At 46.2% G+C, this 17,431-nt stretch overlaps 1 protein-coding gene across 1 annotated transcript; it reads left to right on the forward strand.

Moving 5' to 3' along the window:
- The first annotated feature begins 1,030 nt into the window (after positions 1 to 1,030).
- Positions 1,031 to 16,590, forward strand: NELFB (negative elongation factor complex member B). The gene is made up of 13 exons (XM_075111738.1): positions 1,031 to 1,233; positions 1,462 to 1,625; positions 1,819 to 1,918; positions 5,494 to 5,724; positions 7,773 to 7,958; positions 9,312 to 9,424; positions 10,103 to 10,205; positions 11,180 to 11,275; positions 12,613 to 12,755; positions 13,747 to 13,853; positions 14,833 to 14,974; positions 15,796 to 15,904; positions 16,151 to 16,590. The coding sequence occupies exons 1-13, from the start codon at positions 1,132 to 1,134 to the stop codon at positions 16,286 to 16,288; spliced, it is 1,734 nt and encodes a 577-aa protein (XP_074967839.1). The 5' UTR covers positions 1,031 to 1,131; the 3' UTR covers positions 16,289 to 16,590.
- The last annotated feature ends 841 nt before the right edge of the window (positions 16,591 to 17,431 follow it).

Raw genomic sequence — 17,431 nt, forward strand, 5'->3', positions numbered from 1 at the left:
CTGTCTGGTTTGGTCCTTGCTGTGGGGGAGAGATGGCGGGGGCTTCATGGGTGTTTTGCCCCCAGAAGGCCAGAGTCAGTGTAGGTGACTGGGTGCCGCTTCCTGACAGCCACTCTGTGAAAGATAACCAACCCCCCGACTTTACAAAACATGTGCCCACTTTCTTCTTTCCGGTGCCGCAAAGACATATCTGTGAAACCAGAATTTCTGAAGAAAAACCTGTCAGTCAGACCTAGGAGAGGTGCTTCTTTCAGGCTGTCCCCTTCTGTTTCCCAGTGATTTGGTCTAGGAATAAAAGTGCAACTCCTTTAAAGAAATATTTTGGTATCTGTGGGCTGGACCATTTATTGGCAAGGCTGTCGTGCTCCCACAGAAACCACCCGCCGGCAGAGCAGCATGCGCCTTAATCTGTGCAGGCGTTGCTTTTGCAGCTGGGACATGGAGAGGGGAAACAAGGGACCCAAGGATGTTACAGCAGCTCATGGCTGGGAATAGCAGGGAGCTTCCATTCTCTCATCTGGATGTTGGGGTTCATTGGGGTCTGTCGACAGACCCAAGTGGTCTGGGGGGCTCTAAATCACGGAGGCTCTGCCTTGATAGTTATACTAACTGGTGGGCGGGCGCCAAAGGGGTTTCTGCAAGGGGTTGGCCTGACGCAGCTTTATACAGTCCTGGCGCCTGGCTGCGGATCTCATGAAGGAAACAGTCCCCACTCTGTAGCAGCTATCCTGAAAGTACAGGCCTGCAAAGGTCAAACCATGACACGGAAAGGTCACTTCTCACTTGTGAGGCGGTTTTGGTTGTGTTTCTCATTTCCACCGCCGACTGTGGCACAAGCCAAGTGCTGCGCTCCCGTATAGGCGTTGATTGGAGCGGCATGCCCTCGGGGCCCGGGCCCCGGCCGCCTTCGCCAGCGCTCCGCCGGCAGCCGCAGCGAGCTCCCCGGCGCGGCGGGTGCTGCGGCCCCGCTGCCGGTGCTGCTACGGGGGAGCCCGGGCGGAACCCTTGTGCGGCGGAGCGGGTTCCGCGGGGCGGGAGAAGCGGCGGACCGCCCTGGGCTGGGGGACCCGAGAGCGGGGCGGCCCGCGGAGCGGTGGCGGGAGCGGGCCCGGCGGGCCTGGCCAGGCGGCCATGTACGCGGGGCTGCAGGAGCTGGGGGTGGCCAACGGCGAGGACCTGAAGGAGACGCTGACCAACTGCACGGAGCCGCTGAAGGCCATCGAGCAGTTCCAGGTGGGGCGGGTCGCCGTGGAGGGGCCCCGGCGGCGGGGGCCGCCCTGAGGGGCCGGGCTGTGGGGTGGTCGGGAGCGCGGGAAGGCCCGAAGCGGGGTCTGTGTTTTGTGGGTTTTCTCCTCTCTTTATTTCTTAACCAGCATGTCTTTAGCAGTCCCTGCTGTCGTTGGCTGGCTAGCGGCGCCGGCTGACCCCCGTCTCTGCCCCGTCCCGTGTTTGTGTTGGCAGACGGAGAATGGAGTGCTCCTGCCCTCGCTGCAGTCGGCCCTGCCCTTCCTGGACCTGCACGGCACCCCGCGGCTGGAGTTCCACCAGTCGGTTTTCGATGAGCTGCGGGAGAAGTTGCTGGAGAGGGTCTCTGCCATCGCTTTGGAAGGGAAAGTTGAGGAGAGGTTTGTGGGAAGTCTTGCTGGTTGTTCGGAGTCAGCTGGTGATTTTGTGTGAAAATTAGTTGCGGTGGACGAGTGTGATTTCTGCAAAGGAGAGTTAGGTTCCAGGGGGATCAAGTTCTGGTGGCTTTGAGATGAGCCACTTTGTCCTTCGCTGTAACATGGTACTTAGTCTCTTGCTCTTACATGTTTTCAGATACAAGAAGCTGGAAGATCTCCTAGAGAAGAGCTTTTCTCTGGTCAAAATGCCTTCCATACAGCCTGTGGTCATGTGTGTCATGAAGCACTTGCCCAAGGTAAAACCGCTCCGCTGGTTAGCCTGTACCGTTACATCTCCGTTGTGTAGCTTTTCTTTGCTATTGGGGCTGTCCTTCTGTACATTTGTTGTTCAGTGTTAGGAACTGACTGAAGATTTACTACGTTATTCTATCTGGTAACAACTTAGTGGACTAATTCATAGAATCATAGAATGGTTTGGGTTGGGAGGGACCTTTAAAGGCCATCTAGTCCAACCCCCCTGCAGTGAGCAGGGACATCTGCAACTAGATCAGGTTGCTCAGAGCCCCGTCCAACCTGGCCTTGAATGTCTCTAGGAATGGGGCCTCCACAACCTCTCTGGGCAACCTGTGCCAGCATTTCACCACCCTTATTGTAAAAAACTTCTTCCTTTTACCTAGTCTAAATCTACCCTCCTTTAGTTTAAATCCATGACCCCTTGTCCTGTCACAACAGGCCTTGCTAAAGTAATTGCCCCGTCCTTCCCATAGTCCCCCTTTAAGCACTGAAAGGCCACAATAAGGTCTCCCCGCAGCCTTCTCTTCCCCAGGCCGAACAACCCCAGCTCTCCCAGCCCAGCCTCGTAACAGAGGGGCTCCAGCCCTCGGGTCATTTCTGTGGCCTCCTCTGGACCCGCTCCAACAGCTCCATGCCCTTGTGCTGGGGGCTCCAGAGCTGGACGTGGCGCTGCAGGGGGGTCTCACCAGAGCAGAGCAGAGGGGCAGGATCCCCTCCCTCGCCCTGCTGCCCACACTGCTGGGGATGCAGCCCAGGGGACAGTTGGCTTTCTGGGCTGCGAGTGCACATTGTTGGCTCATGTCCAGCTTTTCATCCACCATCACCCCAAGGCCTTCTCTGCAGGGCTGCTCCCAATCCCTTCATCCCCCAGCCTGTGTTGGTATTGGGGGTTGCCCTGACCCAGGTGCAGGAGCTTGCACTTGGCCTTGTTGAATCTCATGAGGTTCTCACAGGCCCACCTCTCCAGCTTGCCCAGGTCTCTCTGGATGACATCCCATCCTTCTGGTGTGTCAGCTGCACCGCTCAGCTTGGTGTCACCTGCAAACTTGCTGAGGGTGCCCTCGATCCCACTGTCTGTGTCATTGATGAAAATGTTAAACAGCACTGATCCCAGTACGGATGCCTGAGGGACACCACTTGTCAGCGGTCTTCATCTGGACATTGAGCCATTGACCACCACCCTCTGGATGAGACCATCCAACCAATTCCTTGTCCACCGAACAGTCCACCCATCAAATCCATACCTCCCCAGTTTAGAGAGAAGGATGCTGTGGGGGACTGCATCAAAGGCCTTACAGAAATCCAGATGACATCCATAACTCCTCCCTTGTCCACTGATGTAGTCACTCCATTATAGAAGGCCACTAGGTTGGTCAGGCAGGACCTGCCCTTGGTGAAGCCATGCTGGCTGTCTCAAATCACCTCCCTGTGCCCTGTGTGCCTTAGCATAGCTTCTAGGAGGATCTGTTCCATCATCTTCCCAGGCACAGAGGTGAGGCTGACAGTTCAGTATTTCCCTGGGTCCTCCTTTCTACCCTTTTTAAAGGCAGGCACAATGTTTCCCTTATTGTAGTCCCCAGGGACTTCACCTGACTGCCATGACTTCTCAAATATCGTGGAGAGTGACTTGGCAGCTACATCAGCCAATTCCCTCAGGACTCTGGGATGCATCTTGTCAGGTCGCATAGACCTGTGTATGTTCAGGTTCCTCAGGCAGTCACAAATCTGGTCTTCCCTTACAGTGAGAGGGGCTTTATCTTCCTGGTCCCCATCCTGTGGTCCATTGACTCGGGAGGGGTGAGGAGAGAGGTTACCAGCGAAGACTGAGGCAAAAAAGTTGTTGAGTACCTCAGCCTTCTCCTCATCTGTTGATACTAGGCCACCATTCTTGTTCATGGGGGGGTGTGGGTTACACTTTCTTTGACTTCAGTTTTCTGGTTGATGTACCTGTAGAAGCCTTTCTTGTTATTCTTTGCATCCCTTGCCAAATTCAGCTCCATCTGTGCCTTGGCCCTCCTGACCCCACCCCTACACAACCGGGCAGCATCCCCATACTCTTCCCAGGATACTTGTCCCTGCTTCCACTGCCTGTGCAGTTCCCTCTTGCTCTTTGGTTTGACCAGCAGGTCTCGACTCAGCCATGCTGGTCTCTTCCCTTCCTTGCCTGATTTTTTACACCTGGGGACTGAGAGCTCATTCAAAAAGCATTTTACATTTTCATAATCAGATGAGACTATTTCCCTGTTTTATTTAATGCAGTAGTCCAGTTCACTGACAGGTGAATTTTTGCATAGCTGATTTAAAAATCTGTAAGTGGAAAATAAGATTTGAAGAATGCAGCTGGAAGTAGAGAGAGGTGAGATTCAGTTCTGTGAAACAAAAATCACTAGGACTAGTCTTATGAAAAGCATCATACTGTACTTAAGGTAATGGATTCAAAACTGGTACTAGAGCTTTTATAAGTTACTGAGTTTTGAAACATCACCTGGATCTTATTACAATCACAGACCGGCAGGGGTTGGAAGGGCCCTCTGGAGCTCACCCCGTCCCACCCCCTGCTGGAGCAGGCACCCCCAGAGCAAGGGCACAGGGCCGCGTCCAGGCGGGGTGTGAATGTCTCCAGGGAAGGGACCCCACAGCCTCTCTGGGCAGCCCGTGCCCCTGCTCTGGCACCCGCACAGGGAAGGGGTTTGTCCTCATGTTCAGGTGCAACTTCCCGTGTTCCAGCTTGTGCCCGTTGCCCCTTGGCCTGGCGTTGGGCACCACTGAAAGTCCTATCCTCCTGACACCCTCCCTTTAGATATTTATATGCATTGATGAGATCCCACCTCAGTCTCCTCCAGGCTAAACAAACCCAAGTCTCTCAGCCTTTCCTCATACCAGAGATGCTCCAGTCCCCTGATCATCTTGGTAGCTCTCCGCTGGACTTGCTTGAACAGTTCCCTGTCCTTCTTGAACTGGGGGGGCCCAAAACTGGACGCAGTGTGGTCTCACTGGGGCAGAGTAGAGGGGAGGATAACCTCCCTTGACTTGCTGGCCACGCTGCTTTTAATGCAGCCCAGGACACTGCTGGCCGTCTTAGCCCCAAGGGGACGGTGCTGGCTCAGGGTCAACCCGCTCTCCACCACCATGCCCAGGACCTTCTCAACAGAGCTGCTTTCCAGCAGCTCACCCCCAGCCTGTACTGGTGCATGGGGTTGTTCTTCCCCAGGACCTTGCACTTGCTTTTGTTGAATTTCATCAGGTTCCCCTTGGCCCAGCTCTCCAGCCTGTCCAGGTCTTATTGGAGACATCATAGGTTCAAAGGAAGCCTGATTCCCTTTGAAAGAAATAAGGAAAAGCTTGGTGTGTAATTTGGTTGTTGAAGAAGTTAAGTGTCTTAGGACTGGTGTACTGTTACAGGGGTAGGGAAGGGAAAAGATGAGTCTCTGATACTTGCTTTTGTTTAGTTGCACTGTTGTGTAAACTACTAGGCTGCCTGAGATTATGATTTGGATGTTTTCTGTAGTCAGTTACTACTTGAACAGTTGGGCAGGTAAGCTGCTCTACACTTTGCTAACTGCTCTGTTGATCATAGGTCCCTGAGAAGAAGCTGAAGCTAGTAATGGCCGACAAGGATTTGTATAAAGCATGTGCAGTGGAGGTGAAGCGCCAGATTTGGCAGGATAACCAGGCTCTGTTTGGTGATGAGGTATCACCATTGCTGAAGCAGTATATCCTGGAGAAAGAAAATATTCTCTTCAGCAATGATATTTCTGTCTTGCACAACTTCTTCAGTCTGTCTCCCAAAACAAGACGTCAAGGAGAGGTAAGGACAAGGAAACCTCTTACAACATGCTTGGAATGGAGTTCATCAGCTTTTGGTCAACCTCATCAAATAACAGAGTGTCCATCTCGCTCACCTGACTTTAGTAGCCAAGTTGTTTGGCTAGACAAAGTATTTGCAAGACATAGCAGCTTGTTTTCTCCTACATATCTTGATAAAAGTGGCAGGAATTATTTTAATAGTTACTCAATGCTGTGATTAATTGATTAGTGTTCTAAGCTGTTTATGAGCTTTGGAAAAAACAGCAAGGTGAAAAACTTTTGCCTTTATTGCTCAGTTTGGCTTTAATACCCCTCAGCTGTTCTGAACGCTGAACATCTCTATCCAATCAGTTTGAATATCTTAAATTTCTTTGGATTTTTTTAGCAGCACATAGCCCAACAAAAACTTTTTTTTGTTTGTTTGTTTGTTTGTTTGTAAAAATGGAAAGAGACATTGAAAGCTGTAGCTAGGCTGGCTTTCAGAAAAGTTGCTCTTTGAATGGAATTACATGAGGTGGCTGAGCTGTTCCGACACTTGGCCACAGGAAGGGCGGGGGAATCTGTAGCTCGTATGATTATCAGACCCTTCCATGAGCTGATTCTGTGCAGTGATTGCTACAGAAACTCTAGCAAATAAAACAAGTGGTTTTCAAGGACAGTGAGTTGATCTGCTCAAAGAAGAGATCAGCTGGCACCAAAGCCATTGCAGGGACATGGGCTGGATCACGCAGGCAGCCTCGATGTGGGAGGGAACAGTGGCATGGGCGTTATGAGTGTGTTGCCTCTTCTTGGCAACAGCAAGCTGTTACAGCAAGCTATAATGTGTCTCTTTACCTCAGGGGGTTCTGCTCCAAAATGGAAATATCAGGGTTTCTGTAAGGACCTTGCTATCAAGAATGCTAAGGAATTGCAGTGATAAGGCTGTAGAAAGCTTTAATTTCAGAGAGGGTAGCACATCTGTTACATGGAGGGTTTGGTTTGGGTCTGTTTTGCTTTCAGAAGCCCGTTTAGTGCTCTGGTGCAGTTTACTTCAGGTTTACACTGTGGACTTGTGGTTTAACCACAGCAGGCAACTAAGCATCACACACCTTCTTGCTCACTCCCCCCCGGTGGGATGGCGGGGAGAATCGGAAAGGGAAAAGAAAGAAACTTGTGGGTTGAGATAAAGACAGTTTATTAATTAAAAAGAAAATTTAAAAAGACATTTATAAGGAAAAAAAAACAACAAAGAGGGAGGAAAATAAAACCCAAGAAAAGCAAGTAATGCAAATGGAAACAATAGCTCACCACTAAGCGACTGATGCTGAGGCAGTCGGTGAGCAGCAGCCCCCGCCCCTGCCAACCTCCCCCTGATCTCTGTATGCTCAGCATGACGCCATGTGGTGTTGGACATCCCTTGGGTCGGTTGGGGTCACTGTCCCAGCTGTGTCCCCTCCCAGCCCTTTGTGCCCCCCCAGCCCAATTGCTGGTGGGGTGGGGTGAGGAGCAGAAAAGCCCTTGGCTCTGTACAAGCCCTGCTCAGCAGGAATGAAAACATCCCGGGGTTATCAACGCTGTTTCCAGCACAAATCCAAAATACAGACCCATACACGAGCTACTATGGAGAAAATTAATTCTACCCCAGCCAAAACCAGTACAAACCACCTTAATTCTCATGCCCAAGCCTGAAGGTAGATAGAAATACAAAAAGAATTCCAAAGAAAGTGAGTTTCATTCATGTTACCATAATTGTAAGTTATATTTATCAATAATAGGTATTGCTTGTTACTGATTTCACATAGCTGAGCACCTTGTTGTAAAAATCCTTCAATTTCCTTTTGCAAGAGAATCTTTTCTTGAGATTCTTTATTCTTTCATTATGGCTATGAAAGTTTTGGTGAACGTCTCATGAACAAACCTTCTTGGAAATCTTGGTGTAAAATAGCCCCTTTTCAGGAACTCGTGTAGATGCGGATGTTTCAATCTTGATATATCATGTAGAAGAATTAGTTCACCTTTTTGCATCTGTGAAATAACAGTATCTCTTTGATACTTCCACTTTGAGTTTAGGTGGTTCAGAAGCTGACCCAGATGATTGGGAAGAACGTGAAGCTCTACGATATGGTGTTGCAGTTTCTGAGAACCTTGTTCCTTCGGACAAGGAATGTTCATTACTGCACACTACGGGCAGAGCTCCTGATGTCGCTGCATGATCTGGAAATCAGTGAAATCTGCACCGTTGACCCCTGTCATAAGGTATGATCATGTGGGACAGATAGGAGTATTACTGGAGGTTTTTCTGTTCCGCCCACTTCTGTGCATACCTGCTGCCCTGCAGGACTTCAGCCCAGAGATGACTCCTCTCTGTGAAGAGAGTTCAGACCTTGAATCCAAAAGTCATCTTATAGTCCTTGGAACTTCAAGTGAAACTTTCATTTTGCTTTCATTGAATCCATAAAGCATTCAAATTTATGGTACTTGTGCAGTGTTAAAAACAATGTCTAATTCACCTACTTAGATGCTGCAAAAATAATGAAAAATATTAGCTAGCCTCGGGTTCTTAATCAAAGCTTGCTTCCCTCCCTGTTGTGCCTGGTGTGGTACACTCCATCTGTCAGTAAACTGTGTGTGTAACATTAAATACTTTGGATCTTGAATTATAGGAGAACATTAAAATATTGGGGAGGTGACAGATGTGTTAATGTCACATCAGGATCTTGTTACTGGTCCTTTGTCCACGGTTGGCATCACTCTGATCTAGGACAAGGCTTTTTCTCTTAAGTAATATTGCTAAATTTTGTGTGTATTCAGCTAATAGGTACTATGTCCTGGAGTGATGACAAATGTTACTGCATGCTTTTTAATGTCTTCTGATTGAGAGTCCCAAAATCACTATACAGACAGTGATGGAATAGAAAAGGCCAGTTCTTGTTGAAGTTACAGATCATTTTCATCAGCCCCATCTTGCCACTACAAAATGCTGTGGCTGCTGCAAGTAAGCCATGATGAAAGCCTTTCAGAAAGTTCAGTAAGTTGTTCTTTTTTGACAGCTGAAATGTTGGGGCAAAATAGATGTTGTTTTCTGAAAGGTGAAAAAAGCCCTTAATTTTGGGTCAAAATGTTTCACTTAACTGTCTTTTTCCATTTTGATAACAGAGCTTTAAAGGAGAAGCACCTCCACTGTTAACATCCTCTACTTAGAGGGTGAGAGTGGTTTTGTGATAGATAAATATCCCATATTATCATTGCTAAGTGATGCTGCTTCTTTCTCAGCCTCCTACTTGTGTAAATCCACATCGATCAGGTGTGCTGGGCAGTGGTATATTAATAGCTGCTCCTTAATTGCCAGGGAACGCCTTTCTTGGGAGGGGAGAAAGCGACACCAGGTTACACTTAGATTGGTATCTCTGACCTCCTTTTGGGATGGTTGTACTTCTCCCTTCTCTGTATTTGTGACTGGCTTGGTAATATACCTAAGTATATTAATAAAGCGTATTAATTCCATGTATTCAGAGGTCATTCTGAACCTGTTTTCTCTGACATTGTATGTTTTATTGCTGGTTTAATGAGTTGTTGTGGTTCATAGAGCTTTCTCTTTCTTTGTAACAGTTCACCTGGTGCCTTGATGCTTGCATTCGGGAGAAGTTTGTGGACAACAAGAGAGCTCGGGAATTGCAAGGGTTTCTGGATGGAGTGAAGAAAGGACAAGAGCAAGTGTTGGGGTAAGGCACTTGGGCTGTTTATTGAGAAACTGAAAATGGGTTCCTGGCAGTCACATCATCTGACAGGTATTGTAGGTGTTAATTCTTTCCTAGAGCCAGCTAACAGACAGTAGCTCTTCTGTGTGGTCAAATCTGGTGCGTTCATGAGCGTTAATGCACTAGGGCGTAGCCAGGCGTGTCCCGGTGACATAGCCTGTATGGCTTAAGTTGCCACCCGTGAGTCTCCCATGTGGCCTGGTAACTGGCTGTGGGAGAACTCCTGCTTGAGTTCAGTGCAGAAGACCTCTAGTAATGGTTTCAGATAACACGCTTTCAAGTCAAAGAAGTAACATTCATGGTGTTTTCGCAAGGCAGGAGAAGGTTCATCAGGTGGATGCACCTGTAGGTAACAAAAGACAGAAATTCAGGTTATCGTAGTAAGGGTATTGTTACAGTACTTGCCTTTTGTCTGCCCCTCTTCTTAACACAGCGGGGTGTGTGTGTTTATAAAAGTATAGCGTACACACACTACTTTGATATTACATCTGATAGTTGATAGCCTTTCAACAGAGAATAGGCTCAAACATCTTACTCTAGTGAAACACACACTCTCAGGAAGCTGGAGTCCTACAGCTGGATATGGAACTGTATGGCAGGGTTGTTATATATAATGTGTATTTGACTTTTACTTCTCCTCAGGGACTTATCAATGATCTTGTGCGATCCCTTTGCCATTAACACCTTAGCCTTGAGTACTATAAGGCACCTACAAGACCTGGTTGGGCAGGACACCTTACCCAGGGTGAGTGTTGCAGCTTGTGTACCTAATTCAACTATAGGCTTAATTGAATAGCACTTGTCAGCAAAGGACTGGCGCTGTAGGACAAGTACGATTAAGTTCTCAAATGCATGTGTAAACTGAAATAAGGGAACTGTGATACTGCCTATCCATTTGTAGCACATACCTGAGAGCTCTGCAGGAGCACTGTTTGGAGATGGGCCTTTTGGAGCTCTCCGAATTGACAACTGATTCTTTGCATGGCTCATTCTATCCTAACAGCTATGCGTATATAGAATCATACATAGAATACGTGCCTCCCTGCTTTGTCCTTCCATCAGTTTGCCTAACAGCAGGAGCCTTTTTTCCCTGTCATGGTAAATGCAATGGATTAGTTTACACTGTTTTGGTCTGTTGGCTGTGAAATAATACAGTTCCTGCAAGTAGCGTCTGCAGGAGGTGCTTAAATATTAAAGGAGGGTGGCCTTACAGGTGTCTGAACAGTGCGATGCATTCACTGGTTTTATCCCTGAGCTGTTAAATTTTATTGTTGGATTGAATAACTTCCTCGTAAGAGTTTAAGACTGAAAATTGTTCTGGTTTCAGGGCACAATATAAATGAAAACCCATTGTTGTTCATACACGTGCTTTCTCTTACTTCTGCTGAGATGATTTGTCCTGTCACACCTTATATTTCAGTAACTAATTTGGCTGGACACGTTTGAAAACAATATCGTAATCAGATAGGCTGCATACTTCTTGGTGCATTATAAAACATTACAAAACCCCGCAAACCCTCAGGTGTGTCTGTTATTTGATTCCCATTTGAGGAATCAGTTGTCAATTAAATTGGAGGACTGAATGCCTCTAGCAGCGTTTGATAAAGCTGCTAATCCAGGAGAGTTTTGAATGTAAACCACTACTTCCAAATAAATATTTATATGTGCAACTTGTGGAAGACCAAAATAGCTGTTTTTCTCCTCCCCTTAAAATTCGAGGAAAGCCCAGATCTGCTGCTGCTCCTTAGGATGCTGTCTTTGGGACAGGGGGCCTGGGACATGATTGACAGTCAAGTCTTCAAGGAACCAAAAATGGTGAGCTATTTTGATGTTTAGAATTTAACACATCTAATTAAACAAATTTAGACCTGTTTATTATTTTGTTGCGCCCCTGATTTAACGTTCATTCTGCTTACCTCTCATCATAGCTGTCTCAGAAAAAACACGTAAGTGGTCACAGAGCAGCAGCTCAAGCGGACACGCTGTAAGCTTCATTTACCTGCTTTTTTATTGATGTGAATGCGTGGACCTTACTGTTTTAGAATCAGATTGTACCTCTATTAAATTCTGCACTGGTTGCTCATTGTTCCTGGGAACTTCTACACAACTAATGAGTTTGTAAAGCACATCTTGTATGAGGAAAGCAGGATTTCAGAGGCTGGTGTGGAACCCTGGTAGTGTAGCAGCTTTTCATTGACATGAAAAATGTTTTTCTCTTCTGGCTATCTGTTGTAGCAACTTCTTGTAGCGCCACATTCAGCTACAGTTTTTCCATGCTTTGGAAATACTTTGCCTGCTATGATAAGCAGCCTTAGTGTAGTTTGGGAGCAGATATGTTCAGCTGATGGTGGGAAGGCTAACCATGGTGTTGCACAGCAGGACTGTTTCTCAACAGAAATTTTCTGTTCTGAACTATAAAATAGGAAATGTCTACCTTGGGGGACATTTGAAGTCTCCAAAATATGTATTACTGGCTGATTGTGTGTTTAAATTTACCACAGGAAGGGTGTGCATTAACACTCAGATTGTAACACTGAGGGTGACTGAAACACCAAGAGTAGCACTGATTTGACTTGCAGAGGTGCCCTCATGAATCTCTTAGAAAGAAACTGAACATTTTTCCTAAAGGGAATCTCCAAATTTAAAATCTGTTTTATTTGTGATTGCCACAAGCTGTAACCTCCCACTCTGTGAATCTGATACAACATAGGTTGATCTGCCTTGTGTGAGGAGATGCTCTTTATTGTTGCTATTCTAGCCATGCATTGATCCCTGTCAGTTCAGGGAATGAACAAAATGATTTGTAACTGTTGATAAAAGGAGTTTGGTATCATCCTTGACATGCAGTGCTTTCAGCAGTGTTGGGAAAGTTCACTCAGAAGAAATGCTATGGAATTGTCAAACGAAAGAACTTGAGTAGGAGTATTTCTGTAGATGAAGTGCAGTTTTCCTAATTACCAGTGGAACATGTGGAAGTGAATTATTCAAGAATTCTGACTGGAACTGGATGTCTGAAAGCTTGTTTTCCTAAGCGTAGGACGGTACTGATAATATTGCGTCACTATTTGTTACGGCACTCTAGGACCATTAGGTGGCATGAACTGATTGATGAAAGCATTGTTCTTTTCCCTCTGTGCTTCCATCCCTCCAAGGAAGTGGAGTTGATCACAAAGTTCTTGCCTATGCTGATGTCCTTTGTGGTGGATGACCAGACGTTCAATGTAGATCAGAAACTGCCCTCGGAGGACAAGGGGCCAATTCCCTACCCCAGCACCGTTCCTGAAGCTTTCACCAAGTATGTAATCAGCCTTACTGACTTTGTTCATGTAGTCTTTTACCAAAGCAAAACATCAAGGAGCAAGCCAACACTGACAGGAAAAAATACTGTCTGTGGTGAAGTGAAGACTGTCTTGGGGCAAGATTTAGTCCCAGTTAATCAAGTCTGAATGTTTCCTTCAGCAGAACAGGTTTCCACTGTGATTCCTCAAATAAAATTTATCTGCATGAAATACATATCTACAAATTCATCTACCTAAAATAGTATTTCTTGTAATGATCATTCTTTTGGCAGATTGACTATGAAAGCATTTGGTATTACTGCTTTCAAATATGCTGCTTGTGTGGCTTCCCAAGCAGCGAATAAGTGTTTGAATGAGACTTGGGTGCAGCTGGACAAGTGCCTGCGCTTGGTTCTGCAGAGTGCTACTGTAAACCGTAACGCTTGCATTTTTGTTACACAGACACTCATTCTCTGTTGATAACCTATCACTCCAGGGATGTCAAAAAGATAAATAAAATCTCCATATGCTCTGTTGTATTCAGATCTTGCAGTAAATTCCAGCACAATTCTTATCTGTATGCCGGAATCTGGAGTACTGTTACCTGGGAGTTGTACTCTGCTTTATGACAGTGTTGATATTTGACCTTTGGGAAACTAAACCAAAACAGTATTGGACTTTGTATCGTTTTTGAGTATTTGGGCTTCTTCTAAAACCCATTTTGAATAGCACTTTTATCATTAATACTATTATAAACGTTCAAAATTGAATCCAACTGTTTGACTGTGAGACAGCGCAATGTTTGCTGAATGGTAAATTTTTCTGGACCACAGTAGTGAACACAGTGATGATCATCTACTCAGTCACTGAGTAGCTGCTCCTCAGTGGGTTTGAGGTTAGCCACTGCTGTAACTGCTTGATTGCTATCCAACAGTATTTTAAACCCTCTTAAAAAAAAAAATCTGTTTTAGCTTTATTGATGAAGAACCTTTGCTTCTGCCATAACAGGTTCTTGCAGGAGAACAGAATAGCATGTGAGATTGGGCTATATTACGTCCTTCACATCACTAAACAGAGGAACAAGAATGCTTTCCTTAGGCTTTTGCCAGCACTAGGTAAGTTTTTGTCTTGTCTTCTATTCTGTACTGCTCTGTACTGTTTGCCTTGTGCTGGACACCCAGGAAGCAAGTAAACCTGGAGTGAAAGTGATTTCAGAGTCAAAGACTTAATGTTCTGCCTTTGACTCTTCTGGTGACTCAGTTGTAAGGCCCTGCAGAAGTGTTCAGTTTTGTCTGCAATTGTGATACTTTTTTTTGCTGATAGAAGAATTTAGAGATATTGGCTGAAGGTCAGTAGTTCCTTAGATCAAAGGCTGTATTAACAATGGGATTAGCGGAGAACTGTTTGGAATTAATTTGAAAGATAAAAGAGCAGGTGGCTTAATTCTGCTGCTGCTCATGGGAATCGCACGTGGCCAGAAATTCTTGGGACTTGGCTTTGTGTGGTGAAAAAACCTGTAACAAAACAGGACCAAACACAGCCTTAAATTCTTCCCTGGCATTACCTTCTTCACTGACTTCTCTGGGGTAAGTTGCATGAGAGCTCTGAAGCAATCTTGGGAATTGCAGCTCCCAGTAATGGTGGGGTGTCTGTGTGCGCGCGTGTGTCACTTCCCACTCCCTCACTCCAGCTCTGGTGTTCCTTGAACCCTTTGCTGAACAATACATGGGAGAGTTTCCCACTGGTAAGTGATTTGTATCTGCTCACTCTGTGGTCTGAGAAGTGCAAGGAGGTGGCTGTGGCCATGAACAGAGGATGGTGGGGAAGGATAGCGGGGGATTTTGCAGTTTTGGCAGGAGCAGGCTATTCTGTAACTTCAGCCTTGGTGGAGACATGGGCTTTCTACATATTCTTTTCAACCCTCTGCTCCTGATCTTTTATGTTGGGAAAATCAAAGGCACCTGCCTGGGCTACCTGTTTTAAAAGCCACTAAGGAGATGTCACTGCAAAGTTTTCAGCGGCAGCATCTGCTGTGCAGTTGGGTTTTGGCACATCTGTGTCAGTCTCAGTCTCTTTCCTTTTCATGTTATATAGTTGAGACATTCAGTGACTTGGCCTTCAGTGATATTTTTCTGCATCTGCTTACTGGTAACCTCACACTGCTGGGTGACGAATTCGCACTCGAGGAGTTCTGCACCAGTCTCTTTGATGGCTTCTTTCTCACTGCCTGCTCAAGGTAAATCTGATTTTCCTCAGGGGAAGCGAATTTAGGGGATAGCTGAGAGAGGTTCTACTCCTTTGACCTGTAGTTTAACAGTTCAGCAGACTATTCTTATATAGTGCAAATATTAGCCTGATGCTGTTTTTCTTTGAGGATAGGCTTGTATTTTGTGATTAAGTTTTTATCAGCAAAATTGTTAAGCATTGCTTATAAATTACTACTGCAGCTGTAATTCATTATTTGTAAGTTGGAGTTGTGAAACAATATCCTTCATGCTTTGCAGTAGCTGTGAATATGAAGAGTTAACTTCAGCTCTTTGCAGATCAGCTGCACACAGAAAATCTGTTTCTATCTGTTGATTCTGTTAGCTCAGGGTGCTTCAGCTGGTGGCCTGCAGACCAGATCGAACCTCGAGAAGGCTTCCCCAAAAGCTATCAGAACTGCTGTTCAGGCACAGGGGCATGTGTTGGTGCTGCTACCGCTCCTCTGCACATACGGAGGGACAAACGTTGTCCTGCATTTGCATATGGCCTGTCCAACCAAGAGACCAGCTGCTGCCACGTGCTGCAGTGTGTGCTTAAAATCCCCCCTTCTTCCTCATGGTTGCCACAGTTAGTCCACACCTGTTGAATAATTACATGAATTGCTTGAAAGTCGAAGGCAGGGTTAGCACTTTGTTGCAGGCAGGCTACAATTCTCAGGTGTTTTGGAAAATTATAACAGAGCTGCTGGTCTGTGGGTGTGTGAGTTATTCTGGTACTGCTGCTGTAGTTTTCTTGCTCTCAAGATGGTGTTTGTTTATGTCAGTTACTCTGCTTTAAAATTGCTTTTTGCAGAAAGGAGAACGTACATAGACATGTGCTAAGACTGCTGCTTCATCTGCATCACAAAGTGGCGCCTGCCAAATTAGAGTCTCTCCAGAAGGCTTTGGAACCCACCAAGCAGGTAAGAAGGGAAGCATGAGAAAGGGAAGATTAATTGCAAATGAAAGCAGCTGCCTTTCCAGACCTTGCTTAATGCTCTGCTTTCCAAGTGCACCAGGTTGTGTCTTAATTACCTTGTAACTTCCTCTTTCTGTGTTGGTTTGTGTTAAAACACACAGGGTAATTGCATACTTAATGTTCTAGCTAGTAACAGCTAGAATGAAGTATGACTCTTCTGGTTTTTCCCTCCCTAATTCTCATTCTGCAGAGTGGGGAAGCTGTGAAGGAGCTTTACAACCAGCTCACTGAGAAACTGGAGCTTCGCAAGCCAAGCCCAGCCGAGGTGACTGAGACTCCCTCCATGGAACTGCCCTTGCCCACGGTGCCCACACCAGCCTCACGCTGAGCTATGTCCGTAGTGCAAGAGTGAGACCGAAGAACTAACGTAGTGCTCTGCAGCGTGAAGGCTCTGTGCTGCCTTTCATGTGTCTCTGCCTACAGGGTGGAAACAACAAAAGCCACTGAAGCTCTTTCAGGAAACACTGCAGTTTACCCAACTCACTGGCTCTTGCTGGTTTAGAAAACTGTATGCAGTGCATTGCAAAGGTTTACTTTTCTTAAAGATAGCTGAGTGTCTTCTTGTAGATCCACTTAAAATCTGACTGTACTTTTTTTTTCCAAAAAGAAAATGCATATTTTTAAGCTTGACATCTTGTATTTTTAAACTCTAAAAACTGATAAATGAGTGTTTATTATGGTTGAGCAGGTAGTGTGAACTCCTGGAGGCTAACCATAGCTTTCTTTGGCTGTTAGTTTGCTCCTCTGGGTCTTTGGAGAAGATGCTCAACAGAAGGCAATGTCAGAGGAGATGAGCTCCACTGATACAATTTCCTGTTTGAGGTTCTAGCTCTTTTGGTACATGGTGAGACATGCTGCATTAGTCAGAGATGCCCACCCCTGTCGCTAGACCCAGAAGCAGTGAACAGCCATCTTCTCAGCTAGGCTTTTCAAAGAAGGCCAGAAGTTGAATCATTCTCTTTCCTTTTCTCCAAAGGAGTAGCCTGAAGTGAGTCCTGGAGCCAGTGAAGAGAACCAAGATTAACATGTCCCAAGTGACAATAGGGTGGAGTGTAGGTGGAGTGCCATTCTGTCTTTGAAAAAACAGCCTGTTCTTCACGGCTCGTTTGTGTCGCTGTCTGTACTGTTACAGTTAAGTCCTGTTCTGCTTTTGTTGCTGCCTCAGCGAAGGCTTCGGGTAGAGTGCACAGGAAGATGGGCATGGGAGAAGACTGAGTTGTGTGAGTTTACAATGGACTTTACACTGCTTTCAGCAGGTACAATATGCCTGAGAAGAATCTTGCCAGTCCTCTGTAAGCAGGAAGCTGCCTACATGAATTACTATGAATTGCAGAATAACTAAGGGAGGAAGGGTCTGTGGTCTACCCGCTGACTCAGAGCTGGGCCTACCTAGGGGAGGTTGCTCAAGAGCGGGAATTTGTATTTTCCATTGAGTTTCGAGAGGTTTCTGGCAGGCCATTTCTCCAGCCTG

Source organism: Phalacrocorax aristotelis, chromosome 17 (genome assembly GCF_949628215.1).
Source record: "Phalacrocorax aristotelis chromosome 17, bGulAri2.1, whole genome shotgun sequence".
In the NCBI taxonomy this organism is placed as follows: Eukaryota; Metazoa; Chordata; class Aves; order Suliformes; family Phalacrocoracidae; genus Phalacrocorax; species Phalacrocorax aristotelis.

Bases quoted from the DNA above. Each gene is read 5' to 3' on its own strand.
- NELFB (XM_075111738.1), top strand. From the start codon at position 1,132: ATGTACGCGGGGCTGCAGGAGCTGGGGGTGGCCAACGGCGAGGACCTG. The intron at 1,626-1,818 runs GTTTGTGGGAAG...ACATGTTTTCAG, and splicing joins GAAGGGAAAGTTGAGGAGAG to ATACAAGAAGCTGGAAGATC. The intron at 15,905-16,150 runs GTAAGAAGGGAA...CTCATTCTGCAG, and splicing joins CTTTGGAACCCACCAAGCAG to AGTGGGGAAGCTGTGAAGGA.